Source organism: Ostrea edulis, chromosome 4 (genome assembly GCF_947568905.1).
Source record: "Ostrea edulis chromosome 4, xbOstEdul1.1, whole genome shotgun sequence".
In the NCBI taxonomy this organism is placed as follows: domain Eukaryota; kingdom Metazoa; phylum Mollusca; class Bivalvia; order Ostreida; family Ostreidae; genus Ostrea; species Ostrea edulis.
The window spans coordinates 70,882,153-70,897,580 of record NC_079167.1 but is presented as its reverse complement, the minus strand read 5'-3'; the positions used below and the strand labels follow the sequence as shown (position 1 = coordinate 70,897,580).

The 15,428-nt window shown below is 35.2% G+C and overlaps 1 protein-coding gene across 3 annotated transcripts in view; it reads right to left on the bottom strand.

Annotated features, from left to right (window-relative positions):
* The window catches only part of LOC125670755 (heat shock 70 kDa protein 12A-like), a 61,427-nt gene that overhangs the window by 28,201 nt on the left and 17,798 nt on the right, over positions 1–15,428 (bottom strand). For 2 of the 3 annotated variants that reach the window (XM_056163659.1, XM_048906118.2), the window contains one exon: positions 12,302–13,828. The exons of the other annotated variant lie outside the window; for it this stretch is intronic. In XM_056163659.1, the coding sequence (XP_056019634.1) occupies positions 12,756–13,828 (1,073 nt within the window). In that variant the 3' untranslated portion in view covers positions 12,302–12,755. Of the gene's footprint in view, positions 1–12,301; positions 13,829–15,428 lie in introns of those variants that run through there. 3 annotated transcript variants of the gene reach the window in all.

The window sequence follows — 15,428 nt, the reverse complement described above, 5'->3', positions numbered from 1 at the left end:
CTTTGCAAGAACATACTTTAAGGGATGTTCAATGTGAGTGTATATATGTGATTTTTTTTTCTTTTTCCAAATTTGGATTTGTATATATTTGGATTTGTATATATCATCCATTGGTCGTACGAGGTGAGTGATTATCACCTGAGTTCACCTGTATCGTTTGTAAACTGCCCATCATGGTCGAGCTGCTCGATAGAACAATAAAACCGTTATATATGAAGGACTCTGATGTTCAGTGCTGTGACGATAATCGGGTTACTGATTTCATGCTAATGGAGTGTGTTATGGAAGTTATTGGCAACTCGCTTCACTGCCTTCAGCTTGACAGGAACCCATAGCGTATATATGTGAAAACCCCAAATAGTAGGGAAAGACTACTTACGGAGGGTATATCCATACAAAGTGTTTCCTTGTCATTTTTTAAAATACAAACCCGTATTCATCAGGAAATCACGACCCTACAGTCAACACATTGAAAATTCGCCTTTGAGGATTACCTCATTTCATCGATGAGTCTGCCGTGATCGAGCTTTTGGATAAGCTTGGTGTCAAGTTAAAAAGCAAAATCCTGTATGAAAAAATACGGCACTCTGTGAAAAGCAAAATGACAAGCATTCTCAATGGGAACCGCTTTGTGTATATAGAACCCTTTGAGAACGGAAAAGTTTTACCTCGAGTAAATTACTCCACTGGAATTCGCTTCCTACTGTTCCACTACAGTCAACCTAAATTCAGAGAAAGCTTACGTGTAACCAATGCTGGGAAACGGGGCATAATGCGAAAAACTGTAAACACACACCTAGATGTAGAGTCTGTAAAACGTCTGGTCACAAACTAGGAGATTCAAAATGCACATCTTATCAAATTCAAGAAAATGTTGTATTTTTCAATGGTGAGAACAATATTCTTTCAAATTTTCCCCCATACGAACTCAATGTATTTGGAGTATAGCACAAATCCGCGGAACACGCTTTCCACTATTCCAAAGCTTTAAGATGTGGGGACCAGGATGCTGCCAAATCAATTCAAAATGCTACATATGTGTTTTCCGCCAAACGGATTGGTGATAAAGTGAAAATCAATGATCAGTGGAACGAATCCTCTGAGGATGTTATGAAAGAAGTAATAGAAAATAAATGCATTCAAGTGGAGAGATTCAGAGAAAAGCTAAGATCTGTTAAAGAGGATACCCTGTTCGCCGAGTCTACTTTTTATGACAAGTGGGGGACAGGACTTGACCAGACAGGTACTCAAGACACGAAACCATCTGATTGGCCCGGTCAGAATCTCTTCGGACAAATCATTGATAAAGTGGCAAAAAAAAAAAATAATAATCAGAAAATGCAAAAAGAACGACCAATGGAGTCATCCCAAGCCAAGTTTTAGGCACCAGAAAAGGCACGGTAAATCCCAGAAAAATATCGCCGATATGTTTCGCTCTTTGCGCGCTGAAACGGAAGTCGAATCCACGTCAGGATGTGATGCGTCATCGGAAAATGACTCTGACCCTGGTGAATCCGCGAATGGATAGACTCCGAACTGATTCCCGGTACACGTATAATAGATACGAACTTGAACGGACTGCACTAGGGACTGAATTTTGAAATTACGGTAATGATGTTTAGATACATTAGTACTACCAATTGTTGTTTGATGTACTTAATTGTATTTATATCAAAATTTCATTATATTGACACTATACACCATGGAAAAGATAAATTTTATATCAGTAAATGTTAGAAGTTTAAATACTGATGTAAATATTAATATTATTATATTCATGGCTATTAGAAACGAAAATAGATATTGTAGTTTTACAAGAAACACACTTTGTTAAAAAGTATGAAAGTAAATATAATCTTGGTTGGAAAAGAAAATCATTCCATAACTACAGCGACTCAGTATTTAGTAAAGGTGTCTCAATTTTATTTAGAGAAAATCTTGATATTGAAATTTTGAATGTTAAAAGGTCTTTAGATGGTAGGAAAATTCTTTTGAATGTTGATATAAAGGGTCGTATATTTTCTATTGTTAATATATGCTAATATACGAGCTGTAAAAGATGTGATTTTTTCAAGTATTTAAAAAGTTTTATTTTAAAAAATTGTTTAAACGACAACATAGTTCTCTGTGGAGATTTCAACTGTCAATTAAATGATAAACATGACAAAAGTATAGATTGACTTAATAATATAGTAAATAGTTTTGATTTAATTGATTTCTGGAAAAGAAATTATCCCGATATGTGTGGTGATGCTGATAATAATCTAAAAAGTCGGATAGATTATGTTTTCATTAATGATAACTTTTGTCCCAAATTTAGCGGAGTGATAATAAGAAAAATTCCAGGTACTCACTCCAAAGGATCTCGAATGTCTGATCATAGATTTTTTAAAATTTCACTTTATAACTTCAAACGATAAGAGAGGACCAGGGTACTGGATATTAAACGTATCACACTTACAAGATGAGAAATATAAAAAGGGAATTAAAAACGTCATAAACAACATTGGCAATTCATTAAACCAAATTGATAAAAGGGAACAAATTAAACGCGCAGTAAAAGAATTTTCGATAAATTTTTCAATATTTAAACAAAGATCGGTTAAAAAAAAGGATTAAAGAAATTAAGCAAGAAATAAAAAAAATTAGAAACTGGGAGACCTGAAGACTTCAATTACAAAAAACTTAAAACTCTAGAAGCAGAGTTAGATTGTATTTATGATAGAAAATCTAAAGGCGCACAAATAAGATCAAAAGCTAAATGGATAGAAAATGGAGAAAAAAGTACTTCTTATTTCTTAAACTTAGAAAAACAGCATCAATACTCAAATGTCATTACAGAAATTCTAAACTCAAACAATAAAAAGATAAAAAAAACCTAATAAAATATTGGGGGAAATGGTTGACTTTTATCAAAATTTATATACTAGTAAAAACTTAGATGATGAAATCATTGACACTTGTTTGTCAGAGGTAACTATACCACTATTAAGTGATGAAAATAAAGAGATGTTGGAACTTTCCCCAACTTTCGAAGAATGTACGGAGGCGGTTTCTGGTATGAAAAGTGATAAATCACCTGGTCTCGATAGTTTGCCTAATGAATTTTACCAAAGTTTCTGGAATGAAATTGGACTATATTTTTATGATGCTCTAAAAGAGATTTTTAAGAATGAAACAATGACACATACTCAAAGATTATCGTTAAGGTTACCTTCCTGTTGCATTCATTTTGAATTGTTCTTTTCTCATCTCAAAACCTTGTAGGAACTCTAAATACGCAGACCTACACTGTGCATTCCTGTTTTAGAGTATTAACAGATTGAGTATATGTCGTCCAAGAAACCGAGAAAGCTCTCATCCACTTTGGTTCCTCCCCATGGTCCGCCACAGACATTAAAAGTTGTCTTCATTTTCCCATTTTATGTTGTATAACGATATCTACTGTTCCAACTGCTAATAACAAAAGGTGAAGATCAGCAATACAACGTAGAGAGATAAACACAGAACCCTGGACACACCAGAGGTGGGATTAGATGTCTACGAGGAGTAAACATCCCCTGTCAACCGGTCACACCCGTTGTGAGCCAAGAACGGCTTAACAACCGGTATGAATCACGTCAGACAGCATTTGAGCCAATGGTAGGTTGTATTGACGAACTAGATCGTTATAACGACCATATAATTTGCGAAATGCTGACTAAAAAAAGCCATTAATTTAACATATCTCTATAATCGAACAAAAGACGAAATTGCAATTTAGTACAATACAAAGATTGATCTTTCTCAAACTTTGAAGGATGAAAATCAAATAATGCAGTTATTGAATATTCTGATGATTAAAGCGATGAAAATGTTTCCGTTGTGACAATCTTTCCTATAACTACATTGGAACTTGGAGAAAGATAAGGAACGGTAATTTGAAATATAGAACAAATAAGAAATGAGTTCTAAAAGTTTGATTTTTTCCACAGGTATGATTTTTGGGAGAACGCGTCCACTCCGCAGGACGTAAAAACTAATTACATATAGAAAGTAATAACCTGAATAAAATCAGTACACGTTTTCAGGTGAACTACCTATAGCTGCTGTCTACAATAAACTATGTGATTATTGTTTGGATAAAACATGAAAATATACTAATACTAAGCAAAGTATTAAAGAATCACCTTCCTGTAATTAGGGTGTTTTGATGCTGGCCACATCATCTTCCTGCTTGCTTTTCTGCATTCCGTTATTGCTCATACAGCAATCATTCAATGCTTTAGGAGTATGAGGGTTGTCACCGACGTCCTAATTACGATTAACACCATGTCTTGAATAAAACGTTGATGGAACATTGGTCTTAAAATATAAATTTTTATTATTGAGTTATAACACTAACCTGTAAATTTATGTGGGGGAAACCAAAGGTTCACTTAAAGACAGAGAAAATAAGCACCGCCTTCAAATTTACCTGGTCTGTGAACCCTTGTCAATCAGGAGAAATTAATCTCAGATTGGATGCTAGAAATTGATGGACATTTAGTTACTAGTCTTTGTGTATACCTTATCTATCTTATATAGCGATCGAGGCGTCTGTGCAATCTTTTTATGCTTACCGCGTAATCCAGCTCGAGAGGGAAACGGTTTGGCTCTTTCATGTAGAGATAGTCACCCAATAATAGTAGTGAAATTTGCATCCAATTACATGAATAATAAGAGAATATAGTAGGTTATGCTTAGGAATGGGTACGATTGATAATAATTATCATGGATTGTTAGAATATATGCTTGAGTGTTTCAAAGCTGAACTCTATGGTTATGAATGTTGCCTATCACAGGCTCTTTAAAATAGCACGGGTCATAGATGATATTCCTTCCAAATCATGCCGCCAGTTCCTTAAGCTCAAATTTACAAACAAAGGAATAGATGCCGTCTACATAAGCAACATTCTTCGTCATAGAAGGGTTCAGTCATGTATTCCAACTTATGAGGGCTGTTTGATATGTAATGTGTATTGTACGATAACTCAAACCCATTCGACTCAAATAGTGAAATGAACATTACATCCCTTGATAGTATTCTCCGCAGTTTGAAATACATTCGATAATTTCAAACTCTGAATGGATTTCTAAAATGCGTCACGGTACGCTGATTTAGGTAGACCTCTGAGGCACTGACAAATGGCTGAGTCAAGGGCTTATTGGGACTTTTAAAGCTGACATGAATTAATAAATACGTACACCTTTCTCATCTTATCCGCCATATTTCTTTCAGGTAGCCTAATTTACTCTACCCGTATATACCCCGAATGTGATTGTCACACCTGAGTGATTTTTCTAGGTGGACTCGACCAGTGCACATCTCCGATAGTAATATATAGGGAATGAGAAACAAATAAAATAACATTTTAAAACATTATGCTTTGCTCAAAATTACAAAATGTTGATTGTATACTAATGCAACATTCTGGAAGGTTAGATAAGTTTGACAAAAATGCAAAAAAAAAAAGAAAAAAAAAAAAAAAGCTTTTCTTGCATACTTATAAGTGTATGCAAGTATTTGCATTTTGTAATAAAATAAATGCGGATAAATCATTTGCCAATTACATACTGATAGAATGGAATAGGCAAAGAACATAAAATATATTATTTATATCAATTCTTTCAAAATAAAGGTGCATGCCATATGCATAATATGCAATGTACAAGGTATAATCGCCAAAAAAGTATCAAATACGGTCGTCTATTCAACAGGTATCGGAGATGTGCACTTACCGAAAATATTAGATTCTCTTTATTCTGATAAATCCACGAAACAAAATGATAAACTCCATTTGTATCTCGTTAGAACTTTACAACACGTTCTCATTCCATTATACAGACTGCGACACACTTCACCCGTGCCAAACAGTGTGTCTTCAATCAGGGGAGATGTCAGAGTCGAAATTTTTTCCTGCATTGAATGCTTGTCTGGTCGAGGTTTTGCAGTTTATAGAAATGGGGAATCTAATATCTGGTTGGATATATTGCGTGCACAATTCAAAATTTCTCGATGATCATATACAAACTTGGATATACAAATAAGGGAATAATGATCGAAAATATACATCTGTGTGCAAATGCGTGTATTACATTTGCAATCATAATAAACAGTTCATTACACAAAGACACATATGAAAGGAAATTCATAAACGAAAATATAGTTTTGTCGTCTCTTTTGGAACCACATAATTATTTACGGTCTCTGTATGTCCATATTCATTGAGAGAGAGAGAGAGAGAGAGAGAGAGAGAGAGAGAGAGAGCGACCGTCCTACTTCGATTTATAATAAATCATTTCACAGAAGGAAAGAAAATTGATCACTTATATAAATGTCAGCTTTCAAGCATTAAAAATTTCCAGCTATTTAAAAATTTGTGATTGACAATATATTGGAAACTTACAGGAGTTGATGCTTATAATTGAATTCATTACAAATTTAAAAAAAAATATTAGTTTGAACTGTGCATGTAGAAAATACTTACGTTGTATATTAGAATAACGGGAAAAAAGTAAATTGTCAAAAAAAGTGGGGAAAGCAGACCAGCCTTCCTTGCCCACCCTAACCCCCTGTTTTCGTGCCTGAAACAACATATCAATTCCTGTTGAAAGAAAGGTGCATATCTACATTTCATTAAATTCCAAAGGAGCTCGAATTGATGTGTTCCCCTATTAATTATTTTGTATGCAAGATTCGTTCCCGAATTTAGAATCATGCTTTCAGTCAGAGCAGAAATGAATTCATGTTGAAGTATATCTAGTTTGAATGCAAATGTTAGGTTCCTTCTTTTAATTTCGTCAGACTCATTAGAACCCTCTCCCAAACTATGCAGTTTTGTTTTTATTGATATCTAAATCGGTATAAATGAATCCGGATATAAATTATATAATGTTTTTTCGTGATCATATAGATATTGATACTGATAATGAAAAAAGAAAATGTTTATACTCTTGTCTTCTGCATATCCTACTAATGCATTACAGTATATTGACATTGTATCAAATCAAATAAAAGCTCAACACGAATTTTACTGATTTATGCATACTAACATCTTATCGAATACATTTGAATTTGAAATTACTACGTACAGCGGTATGGCCATTGCGCCAGATCTACGTAATTAAAATATTTATGAATAAATTACACTCAAACCTCAAAGTAATCATTATAGCATGTTACAGAAACGTTAAAACACACAAATGTTATAGTCCTGCAATGCATGCATGCATGCGATTTTTCTGAATACATGTATTTATGTATTCATGAATGAAGTTCCTACGCTTGAAAATATCTTGATCTTTATGCATTTTGTTTTGTGATTTTGGTTTACCATTCCTTACACTGTGTAAATGAAGGGAAACTTGGTAAAGGGTGCAATTCTACATGCACCATACAATTAGTATACATGCATGCGTTGCAAAGCAAAATGTACATGTAATAACCAGACATGTATCGTCATTTTTCATGGGGGGGGGGGGGGGGGGGAATGGAAAATTGGATTCTTCAAAATTTCTTGCCCTTCAAAATAATAATTAAAAAAGAGGAACGAAAACAGCAATAAAATAAAACAAAACAACCAAACAAACCAAGATGTTTTGTCCGATGTTCAAAGTCCTAATGTGGGGTGAAGGGTTAAAGAGTTTTACTTTGACTACCTCAATAATTTCCCCCTACACTTCATTTTCTTCAATCGCTGGGGGTCGGATGGGGTGGTTAGAGTCCTCTACTATGAGTGCCTCATATCTTCATTTTCTTAATTGGTGGTGGTGTGTGTTTTCTACTATTATATCAGAACTTTCAAGCTGGGGTAAGTGGGGGAGGGGTTGTCACTCAATGTATCTTTTATTTGCATTACAATTGCAAACTAACAAATAATTGTTATTGTTATTAAAGGTGGGTGACAGACACTCTTGTCCTCTCCCCTTGATGTTTGATAACGACGCATAATATGATAAATTCGATTATTACATTTTGCATTGGTATAAATTGCTTCGAGTTCGACGCAGAATGTAATAACGCAAAATGGCATAGATATATAAGATCTATTGAGCGCCAAATTAGCATAAAATGAAGTAATTGAAAATAACATTATTTAAAAATATGTTTAATTTTTAATTAATGCGTGCATGAAATGAATCAAATAAATCTGTATTATCAATTAATGAGAGAAATATTGAGTTACTAGTACTGTTCTCTTTTTATTGAATTAACGATATCATTTGTCTTAATGAGAGCACGATTATTACAAGATCATCGGTGTTCTCTCTCTCTCTCTCTCTCTCTCTCTCTCTCTCTCTCTCTCTCGTCGTTATCTCTCTCGTTGTTCTCTCTCTCTCTCTCTCTCTCTCTCTCTCTCTCTCTCTCTCTCATCCCATACACTCGTACAGTGTTGTATATGCAAATTTATGTACCTAAATGATTTCCTGACTTATAAATCTGCAATACTCTGACCAGTAAATCATATGGTATAAGGATTCATGCACAATACAGGGTAAATATTATACTCTGATACTTCCCCTGATTGAAGATAGCTGATCGGCACGGGCTAAGTGTGTCGCAGTCTGTACAATGGACAATGTTGTTTACTGTTGGAATGCAAATGGAGTTTATCGTTTTATTTCATGGATTATGCAAATAAAGGGAGTTTTACTACTACTTAGAGTATTTTCGACAAGTGTACACGTACATCTGCGGTCCTTTACAGATATTACGAGTAGGCCCAGGTAAATAGTCGTCCGCATTCGATGCGTTTTCATGCCGAGCATACATGCCATTTTTATAAGTACAGTAGTATTTATGTCTTTGCCTTTTACTTGAAGTAATTGTGAATGGTATAGATTGTATACTCTTTGCTTATTCCATTTTATCAATAGATAAAAGATGAAATATTTCTCCGCATTTTTGTATAGTTTTTACATATTTACTGCAAATGTACGCACGTTCACGTATAGAAAAGGCATTCTATATATATTTATCCAAATATATATATTTAGAATGATTTACTACTGTACGATATGTTTATTATAATTTTGAGCACTGCGTGGTGTTCCAAAACGTGATTTCATTTCTTCTTGATGTCCTAGAAATTAGTATCGGAGATGTACGTGTTACCTGTCGAAGCTACCCGCACAGGTAAATCGAAGACACTGATGTGAAGTGAAGCGTAGCAAAGCTCGTCCCCTTATATACGATGCGAACCCCGATACATATAACAATAGAAATTCCAACTAATATGGCGGATTAGCAGAGAAATATGGCGGATATATAGAATTATACTATATTTATTAATTCATGTCAGCTTTAACGACGACCAGATAAGTTTTGGAAAAAGGAAAAAGTCGAATGGGGCTAGATCTGGAGAGGATGGTGGGTATGGCAAGACGGTAACCTTCTCCGGCTTCAAAAATTGCTTCACAATCTCAGATGTATGTGATGGAGCATTATCCTGAAGTAAACGAACATGCCTAAATCCTGACACAGAGCGTCGTTTATGATAATATTTCTTGAAATGTTTAGTATAACATCTCGGTAATACCGACCCGTAACACTTTTGCCCTTCGGCACCGGAACATGTACGGCTATACCATCACATGAGAAGAATATGCAATAAAGAACGCTCTTTGTGCTTATGGTTCTTTTGGCAACTATAGGCCTTCTACTGTGTTTAGTTAGCCATGTTTTGTTTCTAATTTTTCGTACTGGTTCGAAATAGTGAATCCATGTTTCGTCATCAGTAACAATGTTTGCAAATTGTCTTTGATTGAATTTGGGAAACATTTGAGCAATTGCTTAGCGGTTTGTACTCGTACCCGTTTTTGGTCATCTGTCAATATATGCGGTATCCATCTGGCAGAAATCTTTCGTATTTTCAAAATACGTTTCAAAATGAAATGCAACCGCAATAGCGATATGCCAACAGATTTTGCAATATCAGGAATCGTGTATCTGCCATCATTACCAATCATTTATCTGACATTTGAGACATTTGCGTTGCCTGTTACAGTCACAGGTCGATCAGATTTTGCTGCATCTTTGACAGACTCTGTGCCAGTCAGAAATTTCTTTCTCCACCTACGAACTGTCTCAAAAGATGCCTTATCAGCTTCATCAACTTCCCCCAATTCAACAAAAAATTTGCATTACCGAATGACCGAGTTTTATGCAAATTTTTATATAAACTCTAATTTCTTCAATATTCTCAACCCGTATCCCAACCATTTTTACATCAGTGGTCAACGATAGGCTGTATGACTATAGGTTTAAAAGTATGTAGAACTGAAGGTTCATGTTTATACCATTGGAAAGGTATTGAATAGAGCTATTCACGAGTATCATCATCCACGAAATCGTTCAAAGCGTTATCGCGCTGCGGTACAACACACATTACATATCGAACAACCCTCGTATTTCAAGTTCAAGTCTACATCCTGCATTTCATACACCTATACTTCTACTATTACATCAAAACTTCTTAATTATAAACAAACTTTGCAGTGCTTAGATATAGACCATCTTATACGTAATCCACAATCGTGTTCTTGTTCTTCATCTTCTTTCAACTATACATGTAGTCCAGCTGGACATGTCATTACTGGTGATGTTGATATAGTTGAAAATGAGGAACTCAAATCACTTATTCTAAAACGTCCTAGATACAGAGAACCTCGTCTTTTAATTGTCGACAGAACTTCATCTCAATTATGAATTCTGTCGGAGATTATGACAGACTAAACATGAAAAAGAAGCACTTTATACATTGTCAGAATGGGTTTTACCGTAAGAGGAATATTCAAATCCCGGATTAGACATATTAAAACAAAACTTACCATCTATCCTTCTGTGTATAGTAATTAGGATTATGTTAAATTTGGTTCCAGCTGACAAAGCTTGTGACAACATTGTCTTTGTTTGTAAGACTCATCATTACTGTATTTTAAACGAACTTGGCATTACTTCCACTTTTGGTAATCGTACTTAGACTCCAACTGCCCTCTCAAAAGATGAAATTCTTCAAAACTATGCTTCAGTTTTATACATATTTAATATCCCAGTCCTATACTGGATTCCTAAACTACATAAAAATCCTTACAAAGATACATTGCTGGATCCAGTAAGTGCTCTACCAAGCCTCTATCTTTGCTCCTCACTAAAATATTAACAGCTGTGAAGGAGAAACTTCAAACTTACTGTACAACTACATATGCCAGAAGTGGTGTTAATGAAATGTGGATTCTAAAATATGCAAAAGAACTTTTAGTAAACTTGAAATCGCAAAACTTTTCCCAAATCAATAACATCTAAACCTATGACTTTTCAACACTTCTCACGACCATTCCTCACGATATTATAGACAGTTGCTTCTTCAACAAAAATGGAAAAAGTAAATATTCATATCTAGTGACCAGTCATCTTCCAACAGTCTGTTGGAATTCCTATGAGCATGAACTGTGCTTCTTTGTTAGCTGACCTGTTTCTATATTCATATGAAGCCAAATTCATTCAAAAACTTCTACGTGAGAAGAAAAAATCTCTTGCTGTAGCCTTCAATTTGACATTTAGATATATCGACGACGTTTTATCTATTAACAATAATAACTTTCATTCATATGTCGATTCGATATATTCCTGCGAGCTCGAAATAAAAGACACCACAGAGTCGTCCACTTCCGCTTTCTATTTATATATTTATTGGAAGTAGACATTAACGGCAAACTGACAACTCAACTGCATGACAAACGGGATGATTTCAGCTTCTCCATCGTCAACTTCCCATACTTATATAGCAATATTCCATTATCACCTGCATATGGTTTTTATATCTCTCAACTGGTTCGATATGCAAGAGCTTGTTCCGTGTATGGTCATCGAGGCAAGGTACTGATAAACAAGTTGATGGTACAAGAGTTGCAACAGTCTGGATTGAAGTAAGCATTTCGCATATTCTATGGTCGTTATCACGATCTAGTTCGTCAATACAACCTATAATTGGCTCAAATGCTGCCTGACGTGTTTCATACCGATTGTTACGACGTTCTTAACACACTGATTTTGACTACGGATAACCCCGTTTTCCTGATCAAAATAAAGAGCTCATGACGGGTTTCAACGGTTGACAGGGGATGCTTACTCCCCTAGGCACATGATCCCACCTCTGGTGAGTCCAAGGGTCCGTGTTTGTCCAACTATTTATTTAGTATTGCTTATAGGAGTTGTGAAATTTTTCACTGTTCGTTATCTTCACCTTTCATGTAAGCCATGTCCGTCTATCAAAAATTATATCTAGACTGATTGATTTATTGTCATTCCATGTTGTAAAAGATACAATACCAGTAAGCGTCAATAACCACGAAGTTGTATCTGGAATGCTCTCAATTATGACATTCATGATATGTGGATGCTACTACATAATATTAATAATACAACACAATGAAAATAAAAAACTTTGCCACCTTTGGTTTTATAGATTAGTAATTCATTATTTATTATTGATTGGCATATACTATCTTTCTAGCTTTTATTAGCGTAAAGGAAATTAAACAATTTTTTGCGATATCATTTTTGCTAAATAAGTTAGATAAATTTCTAAACTGTTGCATTATATCAATTCCTACGTCAAATCTCACTGTCAATATTCTACGTATATGTAACACTTTACAATGTATTGTACGATATACAGCTTGCTACAGCTTCAGTAATATTTTAGCTGTTTAAATGATTCTCTAGATTGGCTTCATAGAAAATTAAAGGTTGCGCTGACTTTTTCACCGGTATGCATCGTGGCAGTAACCTTTATTTCAGTTCCGGCGATTTCCATTCTTGTTGTAACATAAACCCTTTCGGGCCAGTTACCATTATCACAATTTACTTTGACCACACCCAACATTCGACACCCTTCATCATCTACATACATCGGACATTTTTTATCAGAAATGTATACATGTAATGTTATTGGTTTAAATCGTTCTTGTTTCCTCCATTCATCAACAAACGACCATTCGCTTTCCATTTCGATTCCAGTATCAAGCATAACCACTTGTCCTTCTGTAAAGAACTTCCTAAAGATCTGTTTGCAATACGGCAATCCTTCAATAGTAGTAAACTTTGAAAGTGAGTGTATGGCCTCGTCAAATGGTTTACAGATGCTTTCACCATATGTGTATCGACATATTCGAGAAAAAATCACGTCTGGGTCGTGACCAAAGAGTACAGCACCCTTACAAACGGCTAATCCTGCCTCCATTGGAATGATAAACCTTTGATCTGGGAAGGCGTTTTTCATCGCGGAATTGACAATTGCACTTTCAGCAAATCCTCCCACTATTACTATGCCAGCAAGACTGTGACAGCATTCATCATTCAAAACATTTTGAAGATGAGATATAATGTCAGCTACTGACTTCTTGAAAAAGGATTCAAAGAATGCATGTTCAATAATAAGTTTATCCCCGGCAAAAGAAACAGCGGTGTTATAGCGCAATGTTTGAATCTGATCTTGGATCGCAGTGCCAGTTTTTTCCAACACAATGTCCGTAAAGGCTGCGGGGATCTTCAGGGTTACCTTCCTGTTGGATTCATTCTCAATTGTTCTTTTTTTCATCTCAAATCCTCGCAAGAACTCTAAATATTCAGACCTACATTCCTCTTTTAAAGTATAAACGACTTTGGGTCCAAATAAGTCGTTCAGAAAGCCGAGAAAGCTCTCATCCACTTTGGTTCCTCCCCAGGGTCCGCCACAAACCCTATGAATTGTTTTCATTTTCCCATCTTGTGTTGTTTGTTGCACAGCGATGTCTACTGTTCCACCTGTTAAAAACAAAGAAAACCCCTTGATTTAATGCATCTCTAAAATCGAACAAAAGACGAAATTGCAGTTTGTACCACATATTGAGTAACTTTTCTTAAATTTTGAATGATAACTTTGAAATAATGTGGTTAATGAATATGCTGATGATTAAAGCTGTGAAAATGTTTCCGTTGTAACAATATTTTCCATAATTACATTATAATTTCTAGAAAGATAGGGAACAGTAATTCGAAATAAAAAATAAAGAAGTAATGGGTTCAACAATTTTAGAATTTTTCCACAGAAATGATTTTTGGGACAACGAGTTCCTTCCTCAGGACGTAAAAGTTAATTAAATGTAGAAAGCAATAATAGGAATGAAATCAGTTGAACTACCTAGAACTGCTGTCTACAATAAACTACGTAATCATTTTTTGGATCAAACATTGCTTACCTAAAACAGGTCCGATCTGTCGGACATACTGGGATATATCCCAGTAAATTCGAAATAAAACACACACCAGCGCAGAGCCTTCCAAATCTGCTTCGCACAGCAGGATTTGTTTTATGTAAAAGGTCTTGGATGAAAGGTGAAGGCACCGAACAGTGATTAATCTCATAACTCCCATAAATAATACAAAATTAAGTGTAGGACAAACACGGACCCCGGAACACATCAGTGGTGGGATCAGGTGCCTAGGAGGAGTAAACATTTGCTGTTGCTCTACCACACCGCCGTGATCCCTATATCTAGATCGATTAAACGGAGTAATATGTAGTCATAAGAAGGTTGTGAAGAAAGGACTAACAATTTGTGTGAAACATGTCAGACAGCATTTGACTCAATGACAAGTTGTATTGGTATATTATATCGTTTTACGACCAGATAATTTGGGAAATCCTTACTTTATACGAGACTGTTGAAACCCCTTTTACATTAGTAGTCTTGAGATTAAAGACTGACCATACGCATACCATGCTCTTGCGTATTAAATCAGTTGAGACACATAAACACTGAATACAGTGATAATGGAATACTGATACACAAATATGAAAAGTTGAGGGTAATACCTAAGTTCAATAAAATTTATAAGTATGAAGGAGAATACAAAATGTCTGAAGAACAGTGATCAACCTCGTGACTTCTATAAGGAATACAAAATTAAGGGTTGATCAAAAACGGACCCCGTATATACCACAGGTGGGATCAGGTGCCTCGGAGGAATACGCATCCCCTGTCCACTGGGCACACCCGCCGTGAACCCAGTATCTTGATCAGTTAAACAGAGAAATCCGTAGATGTGGAAGACTCTGTGGTGTCTTGTATTATTGAGTTCACTGAGATATATGCAATTGAGCCGTGAATGAAAATGATCATTGTTAATATATAAAACGTTGTCGATATATCTAAATGTCGAGTTTGATACATCATGATTCGTAAGAAGTCAATTTAGCTTAATCAAAACAGTAGGACAAACCTACTTCAACGTATTAATACGTCAGACCACCCAAAGCCGTGATCAAGACTGCTATGTCCTTCTATTTATGGTCATAACGGCTGCTGTGTTTCGAAACTGCTTCTTAGATTGTCTTTGCCTTGATGGTGGATCACTTGTTATT